We start from the raw sequence: 23,378 nt of genomic DNA on the forward strand, positions 1-23,378 counted from the left end.
GTTATTTAGCAGTATTATAGCATATAGTGGTTATGATAACTTCTTTACATTTTCATGTTGATGTTTGTACTGAGAGAGATGACGTTGCACCAGGTGGTTCAGGATGTCCTGTGAAGGCCACTGTCTGAGCTGTTGGTGTATGGTGTTGCTTTTCCCATCATTCTCTGAAATATGTTTTACTGGTGGTTGAACATGTATTGAAGAAGTAATGCCCGTGCTCTCTCTTACTCTGCTGTTCAATGAAAACAGAAGGATGTGTTACTGGAGATAACTACTTTAATCAATCAAGCCCAATTACAATTTCTTATGATTTTAAAGTCTCATAAAGAAACATTCAACTTTAAATTAATTAAGTTAAAATTAATTATATGTAATACTACTTATTAACTTAAAATAAAGTGATTTAATGGGAGATGATAAAAAGGTACTATGTAAACTGGCAAGTTTAAAAAGTTATAAGATTTAAAAAGAAAAATTAATGCTTAACAGTTGCTGGTAATTTATAATCAGTATTGATGAAAGCTTGGCCATAATTAGAAAAGATATCTCAATGTAAATAAAAATTTAAGTGAGACACCCACATAAGGATTCCATGAGCACATTTCACATGATAGCAACAAGAAGATTATAAGTATTGGAAACCATATATACATGTTCAAATCAACCAATGAAATCCCAAAGCCGAAAATAAAACAATAATTCAAAAGACTATGGCCTCTAGTTATCAAGGTCTGTCGGACCTGATCCAACAGTGCGGATCAGGTCCGACAGACCTCGCTGAATACGGCGAGCAATACGCTCGCCGTATTCAGCATTGCACCAGCAGCTCACAAGAGCTGCTGGTGCAACGCCGCCCCCTGCAGACTCGCGGCCAATAGGCCGCCAGCAGGGGGGTGTCAATCAACCCGATCGTACTCGATCGGGTTGATTTCCGGCGAAGTCTGTCCGCCTGCTCAGAGCAGGCGGACAGGTTATGGAGTAGCAGTCTTTGTGACCGCTGCTTCATAACTGCTGTTTCTGGCGAGCCTGCAGGCTCGCCAGAAACACGGGGCATCAAGCTCCATTCGGAGCTTGATACATATGCCCCGAAGACTAATACATTATACTTCTAAGTAAACAGAACTTATACCTTACTAAAATAAAATGCTAAAACTTTGTCATCTGAATTATAAAAATTGTCTAATAAAGCATAGTTACAGGGACATGAAACCCAAAAAAATATTTCATGATTCAAATAGAACATACAATTTTAAACAACTTTCCAATTTACTTATATTATCTAATTTGCTTAATTCTCTTAGGCCTAGATTTAGAGTTCGGCGGTAGCCGTCAAAACCAGCGTTAGAGGCTCCTAACGCTGGTTTTGGGCGCCCGCTGGTATTTGGAGTCAGTGATTAAAGGGTCTAACGCTCACTTTACAGCCGCGACTTTTCCATACCGCAGATCCCCCTACGCCATTTGCGTAGCCTATCTTTTCAATGGGATCTTCCTAACGCCGGTATTTAGAGTCGTTTCTGCAGTGAGCGTTAGAGCTCTAACGACAAGATTCCAGCCGCCTGAAAATAGCAGGAGTTAAGAGCTTTCTGGCTAACGCCGGTTTATAAAGCTCTTAACTACTGTACCCTAAAGTACACTAACACCCATAAACTACCTATGTACCCCTAAACCGAGGTCCCCCCACATCGCCGCCACTCGATTAAAAATTTTAACCCCTAATCTGCCGACCGCCACCTACGTTATACTTATGTACCCCTAATCTGCTGCCCCTAACACCGCCGACCCCTGTATTATATCTATTAACCCCTAACTTGCCCCCCACAACGTCGCCGCAAGCTACTTAAAATAATTAACCCCTAATCTTCCGACCGCAAATCGCCGCCACCTACGTTATCCCTATGTACCCCTAATCTGCTACCCCTAACATCGCCGACCCCTATGTTATATTTATTAACCCCTAATCTGCCCCCCACAACGTCGCCGACACCTACCTACACTTATTAACCCCTAATCTGCCGAGCGGACCTGAGCGCTACTATAATAAAGTTATTAACCCCTAATCCGCCTCACTAACCCTATCATAAATAGTATTAACCCCTAATCTGCCCTCCCTAACATCGCCGACACCTACCTTCAATTATTAACCCCTAATCTGCCGACCGGAGCTCACCGCTATTCTAATAAATGTATTAACCCCTAAAGCTAAGTCTAACCCTAACACTAACACCCCCCTAAGTTAAATATAATTTTTATCTAACGAAATAAATTAACTCTTATTAAATAAATAATTCCTATTTAAAGCTAAATACTTACCTGTAAAATAAATCCTAATATAGCTACAATATAATTTATAATTATATTATAGCTATTTTAGGATTAATATTTATTTTACAGGCAACTTTGTAATTATTTTAACCAGGTACAATAGCTATTAAATAGTTAAGAACTATTTAATAGTTACCTAGTTAAAATAATAACAAATTTACCTGTAAAATAAATCCTAACCTAAGATATAATTAAACCTAACACTACCCTATCAATAAAATAATTAAATAAACTACCTACAATTACCTACAATTAACCTAACACTACACTATCAATAAATTAATTAAACACAATTGCTACAAATAAATAAAATTAAATAAACTATCTAAAGTACAAAAAATAAAAAAGAACTAAGTTACAGAAAATAATAAAATATTTACAAAGATAAGAAAAATATTACAACAATTTTAAACTAATTACACCTACTCTAAGCCCCCTAATAAAATAACAAAGCCCCCCAAAATAAAAAATTCCCTACCCTATTCTAAAATACAAATATTACAAGCTCTTTTACCTTACCAGCCCTGAACAGGGCCCTTTGCGGGGCATGCCCCAAGAATTTCAGCTCTTTTGCCTGTAAAAAAAAACATACAATACCCCCCCCCAACATTACAACCCACCACCCACATACCCCTAATCTAACCCAAACCCCCCTTAAATAAACCTAACACTACCCCCCTGATGATCTTCCTACCTTGTCTTCACCATGCCAGGTTCACCGATCCGTCCTGGCTCCAAGATCTTCATCCAACCCAAGCGGGGGCTAGACATCCACTGAAGAAGTCCAGAAGAGGGTCCAAAGTCTTCCTCCTATCCGGCAAGAAGAGGACATCCGGACCGGCAAACATCTTCTCCAAGCGGCATCTTCTATCTTCTTCCATCCGATGACGACCGGCTCCATCTTGAAGACCTCCAGCGCGGATCCATCCTCTTCTTCCGACGACTAGACGACGAATGACGGTTCCTTTAAGGGACGTCATCCAAGATGGCGTCCCTCGAATTCCGATTGGCTGATAGGATTCTATCAGCCAATCGGAATTAAGGTAGGAATTTTCTGATTGGCTGATGGAATCAGCCAATCAGAATATAGTTCAATCCGATTGGCTGATCCAATCAGCCAATCAGATTGAGCTCGCATTCTATTGGCTGTTCCGATCAGCCAATAGAATGCGAGCTCAATCTGATTGGCTGATTGGATCAGCCAATCGGATTGAACTTGATTCTGATTGGCTGATTCCATCAGCCAATCAGAAAATTCCTACCTTAATTCCGATTGGCTGATAGAATCCTATCAGCCAATCGGAATTCGAGGGACGCCATCTTGGATGACGTCCCTTAAAGGAACCGTCATTCGTCGTCTAGTCGTCGGAAGAAGAGGATGGATCCGCGCTGGAGGTCTTCAAGATGGAGCCGGTCGTCATCGGATGGAAGAAGATAGAAGATGCCGCTTGGAGAAGATGTTTGCCGGTCCGGATGTCCTCTTCTTGCCGGATAGGAGGAAGACTTTGGACCCTCTTCTGGACTTCTTCAGTGGATGTCTAGCCCCCGCTTGGGTTGGATGAAGATCTTGGAGCCAGGACGGATCGGTGAACCTGGCATGGTGAAGACAAGGTAGGAAGATCATCAGGGGGGTAGTGTTAGGTTTATTTAAGGGGGGTTTGGGTTAGATTAGGGGTATGTGGGTGGTGGGTTGTAATGTTGGGGGGGGGGGGGTATTGTATGTTTTTTTTTACAGGCAAAAGAGCTGAAATTCTTGGGGCATGCCCCGCAAAGGGCCCTGTTCAGGGCTGGTAAGGTAAAAGAGCTTGTAATATTTGTATTTTAGAATAGGGTAGGGAATTTTTTATTTTGGGGGGCTTTGTTATTTTATTAGGGGGCTTAGAGTAGGTGTAATTAGTTTAAAATTGTTGTAATATTTTTCTTATCTTTGTAAATATTTTATTATTTTCTGTAACTTAGTTCTTTTTTATTTTTTGTACTTTAGATAGTTTATTTAATTTTATTTATTTGTAGCAATTGTGTTTAATTAATTTATTGATAGTGTAGTGTTAGGTTAATTGTAGGTAATTGTAGGTAGTTTATTTAATTATTTTATTGATAGGGTAGTGTTAGGTTTAATTATATCTTAGGTTAGGATTTATTTTACAGGTAAATTTGTTATTATTTTAACTAGGTAACTATTAAATAGTTCTTAACTATTTAATAGCTATTGTACCTGGTTAAAATAATTACAAAGTTGCCTGTAAAATAAATATTAATCCTAAAATAGCTATAATATAATTATAATTTATATTGTAGCTATATTAGGATTTATTTTACAGGTAAGTATTTAGCTTTAAATAGGAATCATTTATTTAATAAGAGTTAATTTATTTTGTTAGATAAAAATTATATTTAACTTAGGGGGGTGTTAGTGTTAGGGTTAGACTTAGCTTTAGGGGTTAATCCATTTATTAGAATAGCGGTGAGCTCCGGTCGGCAGATTAGGGGTTAATAATTGAAGGTAGGTGTCGGCGATGTTAGGGAGGGCAGATTAGGGGTTAATACTATTTATGATAGGGTTAGTGAGGCGGATTAGGGGTTAATAACTTTATTATAGTAGCGCTCAGGTCCGCTCGGCAGATTAGGGGTTAATAAGTGTAGGCAGGTGTCGGCGACGTTGTGGGGGGCAGATTAGGGGTTAATAAATATAACATAGGGGTCGGCGATGTTAGGGCAGCAGATTAGGGGTACATAGGGATAACGTAGGTGGCGGCGGTTTACGGAGCGGCAGATTAGGGGTTAAAAGTGTAATGCAGGGGTCAGCGATAGCGGGGGCGGCAGATTAGGAGTTAATAAGTGTAAGGTTAGGGGTGTTTAGACTCGGGGTACATGTTAGGGTGTTAGGTGCAGACGTAGGAAGTGTTTCCCCATAGGAAACAATGGGGCTGCGTTAGGAGCTGAACGCTGCTTTTTTGCAGGTGTTAGGTTTTTTTTCAGCTCAAACAGCCCCATTGTTTCCTATGGGAGAATCGTGCACGAGCACGTTTTTGATGCCGGCCGCGTCCGTAAGCAACTCTGGTATCGAGAGTTGCATTTGCGGTAAAAATGCTCTACTCTCCTTTTTTGGAGCCTAACGCAGCATTTGTTTGAACTCTCGATACCAGAGTTAAATTTATGGTGCGGCCAGAAAAAAACCCGCGGAGCGTTAACAGCCCTTTTACCGCCGAACTCTAAATCTAGGCCTAAGTATCCTTTGTTAAAAGAAGCAGTAATGCGCTACTGGGAGCTAGCTGAAAGACAGTGACAAGAGGAATATATGTGCATCCACCAATAAGCAGCTTCTAAGCCTACCTAGGTATACTTTTCAACAAAGGATACAAAGAGAAAATAATAATCAGATAATAGAAATAAATTGAAAAGTTATTAAATATTCCATGCTCTTCCTTAATCATGAAAAAAAAAATCAGTTTCATATCCATTTAAGGTAAACAACAATCCTATGCTTAATATCACAATGGACAAAATTACAATTTAAATAAATATGCATTTATTTTACCTAAGTACAACACAAACTTACAAAGGCAAAAGTGACAACAAATACAAATATTTAGTAGAAATCAAATATTAAGCATTAGAAAAGCACAATGCTTTTCAGATAATCTGAATTTTTTTACAAACTAATATTATTATTAGCTACATATATAATAATCTGTAAATAAATAGTAATTTAAATATAAATGTGCAATTATGTATTGTGTAAATATAATGAATTCAAATTCAAATATATGACAGGAAAAAAGGCAACATTAATCAGAACAATTAAACTACATACATACACATGCACACACATGTTAGACTAAGATCCCAATTTTAATATAAAAGCATAGGTTATTTTTGCAAAAATTTTTTGCAGCATTTAAAAATCTTTCCTTTATTTTAAGTAGATGTGCACTAATATCCCCTGTTTTGTGTAACTATTTTTTTTCTCATTGGCAGTACTCCTTAAGATGTATTTAAACTCTATTTTTATAAGATGTGACAAAATAAACTTTGTGGATTTGTATTAAAAATCCATTGGTTAAAGCACTCCACCCAAGCTCAGCTGTGCTCATGACAGTGTATTGTAGTTGTATATAAAGCCATGGAGTCTCATTCTATTTTAAAAAGAGACGCGGGAATGATTTAGCCCATAAAGACAAACTATGTGTGTGTGTGTGTGTGTGTATATATATATATATATATATATATATATATATATATATATATATACACACATTTTAATAACCATTAAAAAATAATACATTTTTATTATATATTGACTAATATAGACATGTGACTATAACAAGGGAAAATACTGGGGTTGTCAAAAAAAAATAATTGTTGGTAGTAAAAGTATTGACTTGTATATAAACCAGTATATAAACCAGCATCACATTCAGAATTTAATTATTGCTCCTTTTTCTAGGTTTAAAAAAATCCAAAAACTTATTTCTGAACCTTATTTCCACTTTGTACCTTTTTTGGGATATGATCTATTGGCATAAAAAATATAAGCTAACAAGTTTACTGAAAAATGTAGCAAACAGCATTTTCAGAGGGACAAAAAAGTTATTTTATTTCTCATTTAGAGGGTTTGTTATCCTACCCATATACTGATTAGGAACAAAAAGTACAGATAAAGAAATCACAAAATATTATATATTGTACAGATGATACTTTGTAAATATTGATCATTTGAAATTCTATCATTTGAAATTCTATCATTTAAATCTATCTGAAGATAACATATTAATAGAAGATTTACATGGAATTGTTCAACATTTAAAAATGCCATTCCTATTTTATGATTATTTGTTGATTCGCTGTTTAATTTATCTTTAAGAGGTTTTCTTTTGGCTGAAAATCACACTCCTGTTATTAGTACAAAATATTATCACCAAAGAATATGTTCTTATTTCATAATTATCTGGCATAATTTAATATACTCCTTCTTATATGATGTAGGTAATATGCAGTATTAACAGTACTATATTCATTTTGTTGGATTCATTTCTATGCTGGGACTGTTTAAAAAAAGTCAGTTTTAAATACTATGACACATTAATGCTGAAAGGGACATGAACGTGAAAAAAAAGAAAATACACTATTGTGCTAGACTATCCCCTAGATTACGAGTTTTGCGTTAACAGGGGTGCGGTGCTAGCGAGCAGTTTATGCTCACCGCTCACTTGCAAACAGCGCTGGTATCACAGGTTTTTACAAATCCAGAAAAGTGAACGGAGAGCAAAATTTAGCTCCACATCTCACCTCAATACCAGCGCTGCTTATGGTAGCGGTGAGCTGGCTAAACGTGCTCATGCACAATTTCCCCATAGGAATCATAGGAATCAATGGGGGAGAGCCGGCTAAAAAAAAAACTAACACCTGCAAAAAAGCAGCATAAAACTCCTAACGCAGCCCCATTGATTCCTATGGGAAAATAAAAGTTATGTCTACACCTAACACCCTAACATGAACCCTGAGTCTAAACACCCCTAATCTTACACTTATTAACCCCTAATCTGCCGCCCCCGACATCGTCGACACCTACATTATATTAGTAACCCCTAATCTGCCGCTCCGGATACCGCTGCCACCTACATTATATGTATTAACCCCTAATCTGCTGCCCCTAACATCGCTGAACCCTACATTTTATTTATTAACCCCTACTCTGCCGCCCCCAATGTCGCCGCCACCTACCTACACTTATTAACCCCTAATCTGCCACCCCCAACGTCGGCGCCACTATATTAAAGTTCTTAACCCCTAAACCTAAGTAACCCTAACCCCCCTAACTTAAATATAATTTAAATAAATCTAAATACAATTACTACAATTAACTAAATTATTCCTATTTAAAACTAAATACTTACCTATAAAATAAACCCTGAGATAGCTACAATATAACTAATAGTTACATTGTAGCTATCTTAGGGTTTATTTTTATTTTACAGGCAAGTTTGTATTTATTTTAACTAGGTATAATAGTTATTAAATAGTTATTAACTATTTAATAGCTACCTAGTTAAAATAAAGACAAATTTACCTGTAAAATAAAACCTAACCTAAGTTACAATAACACCTAACACTACACTACAATAAAATTAATTCCCTAAATTAACTACAATTAAATACAATTAAATAAAATTATCTAAAGTAAGAAAAAAAACACTAAATTACAGAAAATAATAAAATAATTACAAGTTTTTTTAAACTAATTACACCTAATCTAATCCCCCTAATAAAATAAAAAAGCCCCCCAAAATAATAAAAAGCCCTACCCTATACTAAATTACAAATAGCCCTTAAAAGGGCCTTTTGCGGGGCATTGCCCCAAAGTAATCAGCTCTTTTACCTGTAAAAAAAAGTACAATACCCCCCCAACATTAAAACCCACCACCCACACACCCAACCCTACTCTAAAACCCACCCAATCCCCCCTTAATAAATCCTAACACTAACCCCTTGAAGATCACCCTACCTTGAGAAGTCTTCACCCAACCGGGCCAAGTCCTCAACGAAGCTGGGCGAAGTGGTCCTCCAGACCGGCAGAAGTCTTTATCCAAGCCGGGAAGAAGAGGTCCTCTAGACTGGCAGAAGTCTTCATCCAGACAGCATCTTCTATCTTCATCCATCCGGCGTGGAGCGGGTCTATCTTCAAGACATCCGACGCGGAGCATCCTTCCTGGCCGACGACTACCTGACGAATGAAGATTCGAGTGACATCATCCAAGATGGCATCCCTTCAATTCCGATTGGCTGATAGAATTCTATCAGCCAATCGGAATTAAGGTAGGAAAAATTCTATTGGCTGATTGGAACAGCCAATAGAATGCAAGCTCAATCCTATTGGCTGTTCTAATCAGCCAATAGGATTAAAGTTCAATCCTATTGGCTGATTGGATCAGCCAATAGGATTTTTTCTACCTTAATTCCGATTGGCTGATAGAATTCTATCAGCCAATCGGAATTGAAGGGACGCCATCTTGGATGACTTCACTTAAAGGAACCTTCATTCGTCGGGTAGTCGTCGGCCAGGAAGGATGCTCCGCGTCGGATGTCTTGAAGATGGACCCGCTCCGCGCCCGATGGATGAAGATAGAAGATGCCGTCTGGATGAAGACTTCTGCCCGTCTGGAGGACCTCTTCTTCCTGGCTTGGATGAAGACTTCTGCCCATCTGGAGGACCACTTCGCCCGGCTTCGTTGAGGACTTTGGCCCGGTTGGGTGAAGACTTCTCAAGGTAGTTAATAACTATTTAATAAATATTCTACCTAGTTAAAATAAATGCAAAGTTGCCTATAAAATAAAAATAAATCCTAAGCTAGCTACAATGTAACTATTAGTTATATTGTAGCTATCTTAGGGTTTATTTTATAGGTAAGTATTTAGTTTTAAATAGGAATAATTTAGTTAATTGTAGTAATTTTATTAAATTATATTTAAGTTAGGGGGGTTAGGGTTAGATTTAGGTTTAGTTGTTAATAACTTTAATATAGTGGCGGTGACGTTGGGGGCGGCAGATTAGGGGTTAATAAATGTAGGTAGGTGGCGGCGATGTTAGGGACGGCAGATTAGGGGTTAATAAAATGTAACTAATGTTTGCGAGGCGGGAGTGCGGCGGTTTAGGGGTTAATATATTTATTATAGTGGCGGCGATGTCCGGTTCGGCAGATTAGGGGTTCAAATATTTATTATAGTGTTTGCGATGTGGGGGGGCCTCGGTTTAGGGGTTAATAGGTAGTTTATGGGTGTTAGTGTACTTTTAAACCCTTTAGTTAAGAGTTTTATGCTACGGCGTTAGACCATAAAACTCTTAACTACTGACTTTTAAATGCGGTACCAGGCTTGACAGGAGAGGGTCTACCGCTCACTTTTTGGAAGACTCGTAATACCAGCACTGTGCAAGTCCCATTGAAAAAATAGGATACGCAATTGATGTAAGTGGATTTGCAGTATTTTTTAGTCTGGCCAAAAAAGTGAGTGGTACACCTGTACCTGCAAGACTCGTAATACCAGCGGGCGTTAAAAAGCAGCGTTAGGACCTCTTAACGCTGCTTTTTAATGCTAACGCACAACTCGTAATCTAGCCGTATGTGTTTAACTTATTTAACTAGTGAGCCAATGATACAATGTATATGTGTATAGTGACCAATCACCAGCTAGCTCCCACTATTGAATTGCTGCTCATGAACATCATTTATATAATATGCTTTTCAACAAAAGATAGCAAGAGAACAAGCTACATTTGATAACAGAAGAAAACAGAAAGTCTCTTAAAATTGCATGCTTTTCCTCACGGGAGATCTATTTCATAGGTTCTTTGTTATCGGTCGTAGAGATTTATCTCCTAACTCCCTTTTCAGATCGACAATATACTCTCATATACCATTACCTCTACTGATAACTGTTTCAGTACTGGTTTGGCTATCTGCTATATGTGGATGGGTGTCTTTCGGTAAGTATGTTTTTTATTACTTAAGACACCCCAGCTATAGTTTGGCACTTTATGCATTTATATAAAGTTCTAAATACATGTATTGTACTTATATTTGCCATGAGTCAGGTTCATGTATTTCCTTGTGCAGACTATCAGTTTCATATTTAGGGAAAATAAACATATTAAGAAATATTTTTCTTACCTGGGGTTTAATCTTTTTTTCAAATTGACTACATTTTTTCTTGAAAATTGCGGGCAGTACTAGGCCCGCGGGTGCGCCAAATGCTAGACTTTATTGCGTCATTTTTGCCGCGAGAATTGTTGGCGTGAAAAGTACGTCCGTTGACGCAAGTTCGTCATTTCCGGCGTCGTTCTTGACGCCGAAGCCTTACACACGTTTGCGTCAGTGACGCAAGCGTGTCATTTCCGGATATTGTTGGTGGCAAAAAAATTTCAGTTACGTTGTGCGTCATACTTGGCGCCAAATTTTTAATTAATTTAATACCCCATTGCTGTTTGTCTCTTGCCTTTTTCTATGTCAGAGGGCTATGCTATTTGCATTTTTTCCCATTCCTGAAACTGTCATATAAGGAAATTGATAATTTTGCTTTATATGTTGTTTTTTTCTTTCACATCTTGCAAGATGTCTCAATCTGATCCTGCTTCAGAAGTATCTGTTGGAACTTTGCTGCCCGACATCGGTTCTACCAAAGCTAAGTGCATTTGTTGTAAGATTGTGGAAATTATATCTCCGAATGTCATTTGTAATAGTTGCCATGATAAACCTTTACATGCAGATAGTGTGTCCATCATTAATAGTACATTGCCAGTTGCAGTTCCTTCAACTTCTAATGTACATGATATACCTATGAATTTTAAAGAATTTGTTACTGATTATATTCAGAAGGCTTTATCTGCATTTCCACCTTCTAATAAACGTAAGAGGTCTTTTAAAACTTTTCACTCAGTTGATGAAATTTCAAATGACCGACAACATAATGATTTATCCTCCTCTGATGAGGATCTATCTGATACAGAAGATCCTTCCTCAGATATTGACAATGACAAATCTACTTATTTATTTAAAATGGAGTATATTCGTTCTTTATTAAAAGAAGTGTTAATTACTTTGGATATTGAGGAAATCAGTCCACTTGACGTTAAGTCTAGTAAACGTTTAAATGCTGTTTTTAAACCTCCTGTGGTTACTCCAGAGAGGTTTTTCCTATTCCTGATGCAATTTCTGATATGATTTCTAAGGAATGGAATAAGCCAGGTACTTCTTTTATTCCTTCTTCCAGGTTTAAAAAAATTGTATCCTTTACCAGCAATTTCTATAGAGTTTTGGGAAAAAGTCCCCAAAGTTGATGGGGCTATTTCTACTCTTGCTAAACGTACCACTATTCCTATGGAAGATAGTAATTCCTTTAAGGATCCTTTAGATAGGAAGCTTGAATCTTATCTAAGGAAAGCCTATTTATACTCAGGTCATCTTCTCAGACCTGCAATTTCTTTGGCTGATGTTGCGGCTGCATCAACCTTTTGGTTGGAAAATTTAGCGCAACAAGAATTGGATTCTGACATATCTAGCATTGTTCGCTTACTGCAACATGCTAATCATTTTATTTGTGATGCCATTTTTGATATTATCAAAATTGATGTTAGATCCATGTCTTTAGCTATTTTAGCTTTGTGGCTTAAATCTTGGAATGCTGATATGACATCTAAGACTAGATTACAATCTCTTTCTTTCCAAGGCAATAATTTATTTGGCTCTCAGTTGGATTCTATTATTTCAACTGTTACTGGGGGAAAGGAAGTTTTTCTGCCTCAGGATAAAAAAACCTAAGGGTAAATCTAAGGCTTCTAACAGTTTTCGTTCCATTCGTCAAAATAAGGAACAAAAATCTAATCCTTCCCCCAAGGAATCTGTTTCCAATTGGAAGCCTTCCACAAATTGGAATAAATCCAAGCCATTTAAGAAACCAAAGTCAGTCCCTAAGTCCGTATGAAGGTGCAGCCCTCATTCCAGCTCAGCTGGTAGGGGGCAGATTAAGTTTTTTTCAAAGATATTTGGATAAATTCTGTCCAAAATCAATGGATTCAGAGCATTGTCTCTCAAGGGTATCAAATAGGATTCAGAGTAAGACCTCCTGTGAGAAGATTTTTTCTCTCACGCATCCCAGCAAATCCAGTAAAAGCTCAGGCTTTCCTGAAGTGTGTTTCAGACCTGGAGTTTTCAGGGGTAATCATGCCGGTTCCTTTTCAGGAACAAGGTCTGGGGTTTTATTCAAATCTATTCATTGTCCCAAAGAAGGAAAATTCATTCAGACCAGTTCTGGATCTAAAAATTTTGAATCGTTATGTAAGAGTACCAACTTTCAAGATGGTGACTATAAGGACTATTCTGCCTTTTGCTCAGCGAGGACATTATATGTCCACAATAGACTTGCAGGATGCATACCTTCATATTCCGATTTATCCAGAACATTATTCGTTCCTGAGATTCTCTTTTCTAGACAAGCATTACCAATTTGTTGTTCTTCCATTTGGCCTAGCAACAGCTCCAAGAATCTATTCAAAGGTTCTAGGTGCCCTACTCTCTGTAATCAGAGAACAGGGTATTGCAGTGTTTCCTTATTTGGACGATATCTTGGTACTAGCTCAGTCTTTACGTTCTGCAGAATCTCACATGAATCAACTAGTGTTGTTTCTTCAAAAACATGGTTGGAGGATCAATTTACCAAAAAGTTTCTTGATTCCTCAGACAAGGGTCACCTTTTTAGGTTTCCAGATAGATTCAGTGTCCATGACTCTGTCTCTAACAGACAAGAGACGTTTGAAATTAGTTGCAGCCTGTCGGCACCTTCAGTCTCAGTCATTCCCTTCAGTGGCTATGTGCATGGAAGTTTTAGGCCTCATGACTGCAGCATCGGACGCGATTCCTTTTGCTCGCTTTCACATGAGACCTCTCCAGCTTTGTATGCTGAATCAATGGTGCAGGGATTATACAAAGATATCAGTTAATATCCTTAAATCCCAATGTTCGACACTCTCTGACGTGGTGGTTAAATCACCAGCGTTTAGTTCAAGGGGCTTCTTTTGTTCGGCCAACCTGGACTGTGATAAAACCTGGACTGTGATAACTACAGATGCAAGTCTTTCAGGTTGGGGAGCTGTTTGGGGATCTCTGACAGCACAAGGGGTTTGGAAATCTCAAGAGGCGAGATTACCAATCAATATTTTAGAACTTCGTGCAATTCTCAGAGCTCTTCAGTTTTGGCCTCTGTTGAAGAGAGAACCGTTCATTTGCTTTCAGACAGCCAATATCACAACTGTGGCATATGTCAATCATCAGGATGAGACTCACAGTCCCCAAGCCATGAAAGAAGTTTCTCGGATACTTGCTTGGGCAGAGTCCAGCTCCTGTTTAATTTTTGCGGTGCATATCCCAGGTGTAGACAATTGGGAGGCGGATTATCTCAGCCGTCAGACTTTACATCCAGTGGAGTGGTCTCTCCATCCAGATGTGTTTTCTCAGATTGTTCAGATGTGGGGTCTTCCAGAGATAGATCTGATGGCCTTTCATCTAAACAAGAAACTTCCCAGATACCTGTCTAGGTCCAGGGATGTTCAGGCGGAAGCAGTGGATGCGCTGACACTTCCATGGTGTTATCAACCTGCTTACATCTTTCCGCCTCTAGTTCTTCTTCCAAGAGTGATCTCCAAAATCATCATGGAACAATTGTTTGTGTTGCTGGTGGCTCCAGCCTGGACACACAGGTTTTGGTATGCGGATCTTGTTCGGATGTCCAGTTGCCAACCTTGGCCACTTCCGTTAAGGTCGGACCTACTGTCTCAAGGTCCATTTTTCCATCAGGATCTCAAATCATTAAATTTGAAGGTATGGAAATTGAACGCTTAGCGCTAAGTCATAGAGGTTTCTCTGACTCAGTGATTAATACTATGTTACAAGCACATAAATCTGTCTCTAGAAAGATTTATTATCGAGTTTGGAAGACTTACATTTCATGGTGTTCTTCTCATAAATTCTCTTGGCATTCTTTTAGAATTCCTAGAATTTTACAGTTTCTTCAGGATGGTTTGGATAAAGGTTTGTCAGCAAGTTCATTGAAGGGACAAATCTCTGCGCTTTCTGTTTTATTTCACAGAAAGATTGCTAAACTTCCTGATATTCACTGTTTTGTACAGGCTTTAGTTCATATTAAGCCTGTCATTAAATCAATTTCTTATCCTTGGAGTCTTAATTTGGTTTTGAAGACGTTACAGGCTCCTCCATTTGAGCCTATGCATTCTTTGGACATTAAACTACTTTCTTGGAAAGTGTTGTTCCTTTTGGCTATCTCTTCTGCTAGAAGAGTTTCTGAGCTTTCTGCTCTTTCTTGTGAGTCTCCTTTTCTGATTTCTCATCAGGATAAGGAGGTTTTGCGGACTTCATTTCAATTTTTACCTAAGGTTGTGAATTCTAACAACATTAGTAGAGAAATTGTTGTCGCTTCCTTGTGTCCTAATCCTAAGAATTCTTTGGAAAGATCCTTACATTCTTTGGATGGGGTAAGAGCTTTGAAATATTATGTTGAAGCTACTAAGGATTTCAGGAAGACTTCTAGTCTATTTGTTATATTTTCGGGTCCTAGGAAAGGTCAGAAGGCTTCTGCTATATCCTTGGCTTCTTGGTTAAAGCTTTTGATTCATTCAGCTTATTTGGAGTCGGGTAAGACCCCGCCTCAGAGAATTACAGCTCATTCTACTAGATCAGTCTCCACTTCGTGGGCTTTTAAGAATGAAGCTTCAGTTGATCAGATTTGCAAAGCAGCAACTTGGTCCTCTTTGCATACATTTACTAAATTCTACCGTTTTTATGTATTTGCTTCTTCAAAAGTAGTTTTTGGTAGAAAAGTTCTTCAGGCAGCTGTTTCAGTTTGATTCTTCTGCTGATGTTTTAAGTTTTTCTTGTCATTAAAAGAATAAACTTATAATTTGGGTTGTGGATTATTTTTTCAGCGGAAAATGGCTGTTTTTTATTTTATCCCTCCCTCTCTAGTGACTCTTGCGTGGAGTTCCACATCTTGGGTATTGATATCCCATACGTCACTAGCTCATGGACTCATGCCAATTACATGAAAGAAAACATAATTTATGTAAGAACTTACCTGATAAATTCATTTCTTTCATATTAGCAAGAGTCCACGAGGCCCACCCTCTTTATGGTGGTTATGATTTTTTGTATAAAGCACAATTATTTCCAAATTCCTTTGTTGATGCTTTTTACTCCTTTCTTTATCACCCCACTACTTGGCTATTCGTTAAACTGAATTGTGGGTGTGGTGAGGGGTGTATTTATAGGCATTTTGAGGTTTGGGAAATATTGCCCCTCCTGGTAGGATTGTATATCCCATACGTCACTAGGTCATGGACTCTTGCCGATATGAAAGAAATGAATTTATCAGGTAAGTGCTTACATAAATTATGTTTTTTGTGCACGTCAGTTTGCAAGCGTATTACGAGTTGAATGTAAAATGTTATCACTCTCACGCTGACCCGACGCGTGCAAAAAGGCGAACTTAGAATATTGCATGCACAATAACCTATTCCCCCATAGAAGTCAAAGGAGCAAAAAAAGTGGGGGAAAAACACAACTTGCATGTAAACCCGATTGCATATTCTCATGTGCACTAACCCGACATGAAAATATGAATATTTCACATTCCAATGTTCTGCACATAGCAGAAAATATTCTATTTATTCTTAAAAACATATTTCTACATATATAACAGCGGGTGTTCCAGCACTCCAACCTTGGTAAATCTCAAGTACCTGGGTGCAATCCTCAAAAGAACATACAAAACTGGTTTTGGAAATGAAGGGCACTCTCAGGATTTGTGATAATTGCGTGTCAGTAAAAACTTTTTTTTAATTATTCTTAACAACAACATTTGTTAATAGTCGACGTTTCAGCTTTCACAGAAGCCTTCATCAAGACGAATCACATCTGTAGAATAAAAGAAAAAACAACCAATATTTGCAACCATATGTGATAAACAATCGTGATAATATATACACCCATCATCAGATAAGTATGCTAATCAAATAAAAACAGGATTAAACCAGTATGTCAAAACAAGGATATTCAGCTAAACGCGCCCACTATGGCCACAACATGCCACACAACAGCACCAACGTTCAAAGTAACTCATATCCAACACAGCTGCGTCTTAACACCAAAATAAATCATAAGGGAACAAGCTTGGAGAAGGAACCACAGGTCAGCCAAAAAAAGAGATGTACTAAACACAACATTACTATGTCAAAAGTAGAAGAGCGCATATTGAGCCCCAGAGAATCAGTCTCATAAGGCATTATATGAGAGACCAGTGTAAGCAATAGAACATAGTGGAGTCCGGGATAGGCAGGTGTCAATGGCAATACAATCTAAGTTTATACAGAACCAGGATGTATAATGTACACTGTCAAATACCACAACAACAAAATATATAAGCGGTCGTTTGAACATGGAGTTAGCATCTAACAAGTTAAATCAGCATAGCTTACATAGCGAGCTAAAATAGTACAACAAAATATATAAAAATTACTCTCTTCCCAGTACAATCAGACTAATGTGGTAAAATAGTAGACCATTTGCACAGACCCATATATATATACAACAACATGTGATTGCAGACGCTGCACAAGAACAGGGAAATAACAGACAAAACATAATTTATGTAAGAACTTACCTGATAAATTCATTTCTTTCATATTAGCAAGAGTCCATGAGCTAGTGACGTATGGGATATACATTCCTACCAGGAGGGGCAAAGTTTCCCAAACCTCAAAATGCCTATAAATACACCCCTTACCACACCCACAAATCAGTTTAACGAATAGCTAAGAAGTGGGGTGATAAGAAAAAAGTGCGAAAGAATAAAAAATAAGGAATTGGAATAATTGTGCTTTATACAAAAAAATCATAACCACCACAAAAAGGGTGGGCCTCATGGACTCTTGCTAATATGAAAGAAATGAATTTATCAGGTAAGTTCTTACATAAATTATGTTTTCTTTCATGTAATTAGCAAGAGTCCATGAGCTAGTGACGTATGGGATAATGAATACCCAAGATGTGGATCTTCCACGCAAGAGTCACTAGAGAGGGAGGGATAAAATAAAGACAGCCAATTCCGCTGAAAAATAATCCACACCCAAAACAAAGTTTAAATCTTATAATGAAAAAAACTGAAATTATAAGCAGAAGAATCAAACTGAAACAGCTGCCTGAAGTACTTTTCTACCAAAAACTGCTTCAGAAGAAGAAAACACATCAAAATGGTAGAATTTAGTAAAAGTATGCAAAGAAGACCAAGTGGCTGCTTTGCAAATCTGATCAACTGAAGCTTCATTCCTATATGCCCAGGAAGTAGAAACTGACCTAGTCGAATGAGCTGTAATCCTTTGAGGCGGAGATCTACCCGACTCAACATAAGCATGATGAATCAAAGACTTTAACCAAGATGCCAAGGAAATGGCAGAAGCCTTCTGACCTTTCCTAGAACCAGAAAAAATAACAAATAGACTAGAAGTCTTTCTGAAATCTTTAGTAGCTTCAACATAATATTTCAAAGCTCTAACTACATCCAAAGAATGCAACGATCTTTCCTTAGAATTCTTAGGATTAGGACACAATGAAGGAACCACAATTTCTCTACTAATGTTGTTAGAATTCACAACCTTAGGAAAAAATTTAAATGAAGTTCGCAACACCGCCTTATCCTGATGAAAAATCAGAAAAGGAGACTCACAAGAAAGAGCAGATAATTCAGAAACTCTTCTAGCAGAACAGATGGCCAAAAGAAACAAAACTTTCCAAGAAAGTAATTTAATATCCAACGAATGCATAGGTTCAAACGGAGGAGCTTGAAGAGCCCCCAGAACCAAATTCAAACTCCAAGAAGGAGAAATTGACTTAATAACAGGTTTTATACGAACCAAAGCCTGTACAAAACAATGAATATCAGGAAGACTAGCAATCTTTCTGTGAAAGAGAACAGAAAGAGCAGAGATTTGTCCCTTCAAGGAACTTGCAGACAAACCTTTATCCAAACCATCCTGAAGAAACTGTAAAATTCTAGGAATTCTAAAAGAATGCCAAGAAAAATGATGAGAAGAACACCAAGAAATGTAAGTCTTCCAGACTCGATAATATATCTTCCTAGATACAGATTTACGAGCCTGTAACATAGTATTAATTACGGAGTCAGAGAAACCTCTATGACTGAGAATCAAGCGTTCAATCTCCATACCTTCAAATTTAAGGATTTGAGATCCTGATGGAAAAAAGGACCTTGCGATAGAAGGTCTGGTCTTAACGGAAGAGTCCACGGTTAGCAAGCAGCCATCCGGACAAGATCCGCATACCAAAAACTGTGAGGCCATGCTGGAGCCACCAGCAGAACAAACGAACGCTCCTTTAGAATCTTGGAAATCACTCTTGGAAGAAGAACTAGAGGCGGAAAGATATAGGCAGGATGATACTTCCAAGGAAGTGACAAAGCATCCACTGCTTCTGCCTGAGGATCCCTGGATCTGGACAGATACCTGGGAAGCTTCTTGTTTAGATGAGAAGCCATCAGATCTATTTCTGGAAGTCCCCACATTTGAACAATCTGAAGAAATACCTCTGGGTGAAGAGACCATTCGCCCGGATGTAACGTTTGGCGACTGAGATAATCCACTTCCCAATTGTCTATACCTGGGATATGAACCGCAGAAATTAGACAGGAGCTGGATTCCGCCCATACCAGTATTCGAGATACTTCTTTCATAGCCAGAGGACTGTGAGTCCCTCCTTGATGATTGACATATGCCAAGGTTGTGACATTGTCCGTCTGAAAACAAATGAACGACTCTCTCTTTAGAAGAGGCCATGACTGAAGAGCTCTGAAAATTGCACGGAGTTCCAAAATGTTGATTGGTAATCTCACCTCCTGAGATTCCCAAACCCCTTGTGCTGTCAGAGACCCCCAAACAGCTCTCCAACCTGTCAGACTTGCATCTGTTGAGATCACAGTCCAGGTCGGAAGAACAAAAGAAGCCCCCTGAACTAAACGATGGTGGTCTGTCCACCACGTCAGAGAGTGTCGTACAATCGGTTTTAAAGATATTAATTGAGATATCCCTGCACCAATGGTTCAGCATACAGAGCTGAAGAGGTCGCATGTGAAAACGAGCAAAGGGGATCGCGTCCGATGCAGCAGTCATAAGACCTAGAATTTCCATGCATAAGGCTACCGAAGGGAATGATTGAGACTGAAGGTTTCGACAAGCTGAAACAAATTTCAGACGTCTCTTGTCCGTCAGAGACAGAGTCATGGACACTGAATCTATCTGGAAACCTAAAAAGGTTACCCTTGTCTGAGGAATCAACAAACTCTTTGGTAAATTGATCCTCCAACCATGTTCTTGAAGAAACAATACAAGTCGATTCGTATGAGATTCTGCTAAATGTGAAGACTGAGCAAGTACCAAGATATCGTCCAAATAAGGAAATACCACAATACCCTGTTCTCTGATTACAGATAGAAGGGCACCGAGAACCTTTGTAAAAATCCTTGGAGCTGTTGCTAGGCCAAACGGCAGAGCCACAAACTGGTAATGCTTGTCTAGGAAAGAGAATCTCAGAAACTGATAGTGATCTGGATGAATCGGAATATGCAGATATGCATCTTGTAAATCTATTGTGGACATATAATGCCCTTGCTGAACAAAAGGCAGAATAGTCCTTATAGTTACCATTTTGAATGTTGGTATCCTTACATAACGATTCAATATTTTTAAATCCAGAACTGGCCTGAAGGAATTCTCCTTCTTTGGTACAATGAAGAGATTTGAGTAAAACCCCAGCCCCTGTTCCAGAACTGGAACTGGCATAATTACTCCAGCCAACTCTAGATCTGAAACACATTTCAGAAATGCTTGAGCCTTCACTGGATTTATTGGGACACGGGAAAGAAAAAAATCTTCTTGCAGGAGGCCTTATCTTGAAGCCTATTCTGTACCCTTGTAAAACAATGTTCTGGATCCAAAAATTGCGAAACGAATTGATCCAAATTTCTTTGAAAAATCGTAATCTGCCTCCTACCAGCTGGGCTGGAATGAGGGCCGCACCTTCATGTGGACTTGGGAGCTGGCTTTGGCTTTCTAAAAGGCTTGGATTTATTCCAGACTGGAGATGGTTTATCCTGTGGTAAAAAAGTTCCTTTCCCCCCAGTAACAGTTGAAATAATAGAATCCAACTGTGAACCAAACAATTTATTACCCTGGAAAGAAAGGGAAAGCAAAGTTGACTTAGAAGACATATCAGCATTCCAAGTTTTAATCCATAAAGCTCTTCTAGCTAAAATAGCTAAAGACATATACCTGACATCAACCCTAATGATATCAAAGATGGCATCACAAATAAAGTTATTAGCATGTTGAAGAAGATTAACAATGCTATGAGTATTATGATCTGTTACTTGTTGTGCTAAAGCTTCCAACCAGAAAGTTGAGGATGCAGCAACATCTGCCAAAGATATAGCAGGTCTAAGAAGATTACCTGAACATAAGTAAGCTTTTCTTAGAAAGGATTCAATTTTTCTATCTAAAGGATCCTTAAAGGAAGTACTATCTGCCGTAGGAATAGTAGTACGTTTAGCAAGAGTAGAGATAGCCCCATCAACCTTAGGGATTTTGTCCCAAAACTCTAATCTGTCAGATGGCACAGGATATAATTGCTTAAACCGTTTAGAAGGAGTAAATGAATTACACAAATTATTCCATTCCCTAGAAATTACTTCAGAAATAGCATCAGGGACGGGAAAAACATCTGGAATAACTACAGGAGGTTTAAAAACCGTATTCAAACGTTTAGATTTAGTATCAAGAGGACCAGATTCCTCTATTTCTAATGCAATTAAGACTTCTTTAAGCAAAGAACGAATAAATTCCATTTTAAATAAATATGAAGATTTATCAGTATCCACCTCTGAAACAGAATCCTCTGAACCAGAGGAATCATTATCAGAATCAGAATGATGATGTTCATTTAAAAATTCATCTGAAAAATGAGAAGTTTTAAAAGACCTTTTACGTTTACTAGAAGGAGGAATAACAGACATAGCCTTCTTAATACATTTAGAAACAAAATATCTTATGTTAACAGGAACACCGTGAATATTAGATGTTGATGGAACAGCAACAGGTAATGGAACATTACTAAAGGAAATATTATCGGCATTAACAAGTTTGTCATGACATTCATTACAAACAACAGCCGGAGGAACAGATACCACAAGTTTACAACAAATACACTTAACTTTGGTAGATCCAGCATCAGGCAGCAATTTTCCAGAAGTATCTTCTGATTCAGGGTCAATCTGAGACATCTTGCAATATGTAATAGAAAAAACAACATATAAAGCAAAATTAATCAAATTCCTTAAAAGACAGTTTCAGGAATGGGAAAAAATGCCAATGAACAAGCTTCTAGCAACCAGAAGCAAATAAACAATGAGACTTAAATAATGTGGAGACAATAATGACGCCCATATTTTTTAGCGCCAAAAAAGACGCCCACATTATTTGTCGCCTAAATGCTTTAAGCGCCAAAAATGACGCCACATCCGGTAACGCCGACATTTTTGGCGCAAAAACGTCAAAAAAATGACAAGAAAATTTTTTTGCGCCAAAAAAGTCAGCGCCAAGAATGACGCAATAAAATGAAGCATTTTTAGCCCCCGCGAGCCTAACAGCCCACAGGAGAAAAAAGTCAAATTTTAAGGTAAGAAAAATTGATGATTCAAATGCATTATCCCAAATAATGAAACTGACTGTCTGAAATAAGGAATGTTGAACATCCTGAATCAAGGCAAATAAATGTTTAAACACATATACAGGGAGTGCAGAATTATTAGGCAAATGAGTATTTTGACCACATCATCCTCTTTATGCATGTTGTCTTACTCCAAGCTGTATAGGCTCGAAAGCCTACTACCAATTAAGCATATTAGGTGATGTGCATCTCTTTAATGAGAATCGGTGTGGTCTAATGACATCAACACCCTATATCAGGTGTGCATAATTATTAGGCAACTTCCTTTCCTTTGGCAAAATGGGTCAAAAGAAGGACTTGACAGGCTCAGAAAAGTCAAAAATAGTGAGATATCTTGCAGAGGGATGCAGCACTCTTAAAATTGCAAAGCTTCTGAAGCGTGATCATCGAACAATCAAGCGTTTCATTCAAAATAGTCAACAGGGTCGCAAGAAGCGTGTGGAAAAACCAAGGCGCAAAATAACTGCCCATGAACTGAGAAAAGACAAGCGTGCAGCTGCCAAGATGCCACTTGCCACCAGTTTAGCCATATTTCAGAGCTGCAACATCACTGGAGTGCCCAAAAGCACAAGGTGTGCAATACTCAGAGACATGGCCAAGGTAAGAAAGGCTGAAAGACGACCACCACTGAACAAGACACACAAGCTGAAACGTCAAGACTGGGACAAGAAATATCTCAAGACTGATTTTTCTAAGGTTTTA

The 23,378-nt window shown here is 38.2% G+C and overlaps 1 protein-coding gene across 2 annotated transcripts in view; it reads right to left on the reverse strand.

The window, feature by feature from the left end:
* The window catches only part of SLC39A5 (solute carrier family 39 member 5), a 157,455-nt gene that overhangs the window by 69,225 nt on the left and 64,852 nt on the right, over nt 1-23,378 (reverse strand). The window contains exon 4 of one of the 2 annotated variants that reach the window (XM_053708099.1): nt 49-229. In XM_053708099.1, the coding sequence (XP_053564074.1) occupies nt 49-229 (181 nt within the window). Of the gene's footprint in view, nt 1-48; nt 233-23,378 lie in introns of both variants that reach the window. The other variant, XM_053708098.1, reaches the window with a different exon arrangement.

Source organism: Bombina bombina, chromosome 3, assembly GCF_027579735.1.
Source record: "Bombina bombina isolate aBomBom1 chromosome 3, aBomBom1.pri, whole genome shotgun sequence".
Lineage (NCBI taxonomy): Eukaryota > Metazoa > Chordata > Amphibia > Anura > Bombinatoridae > Bombina > Bombina bombina.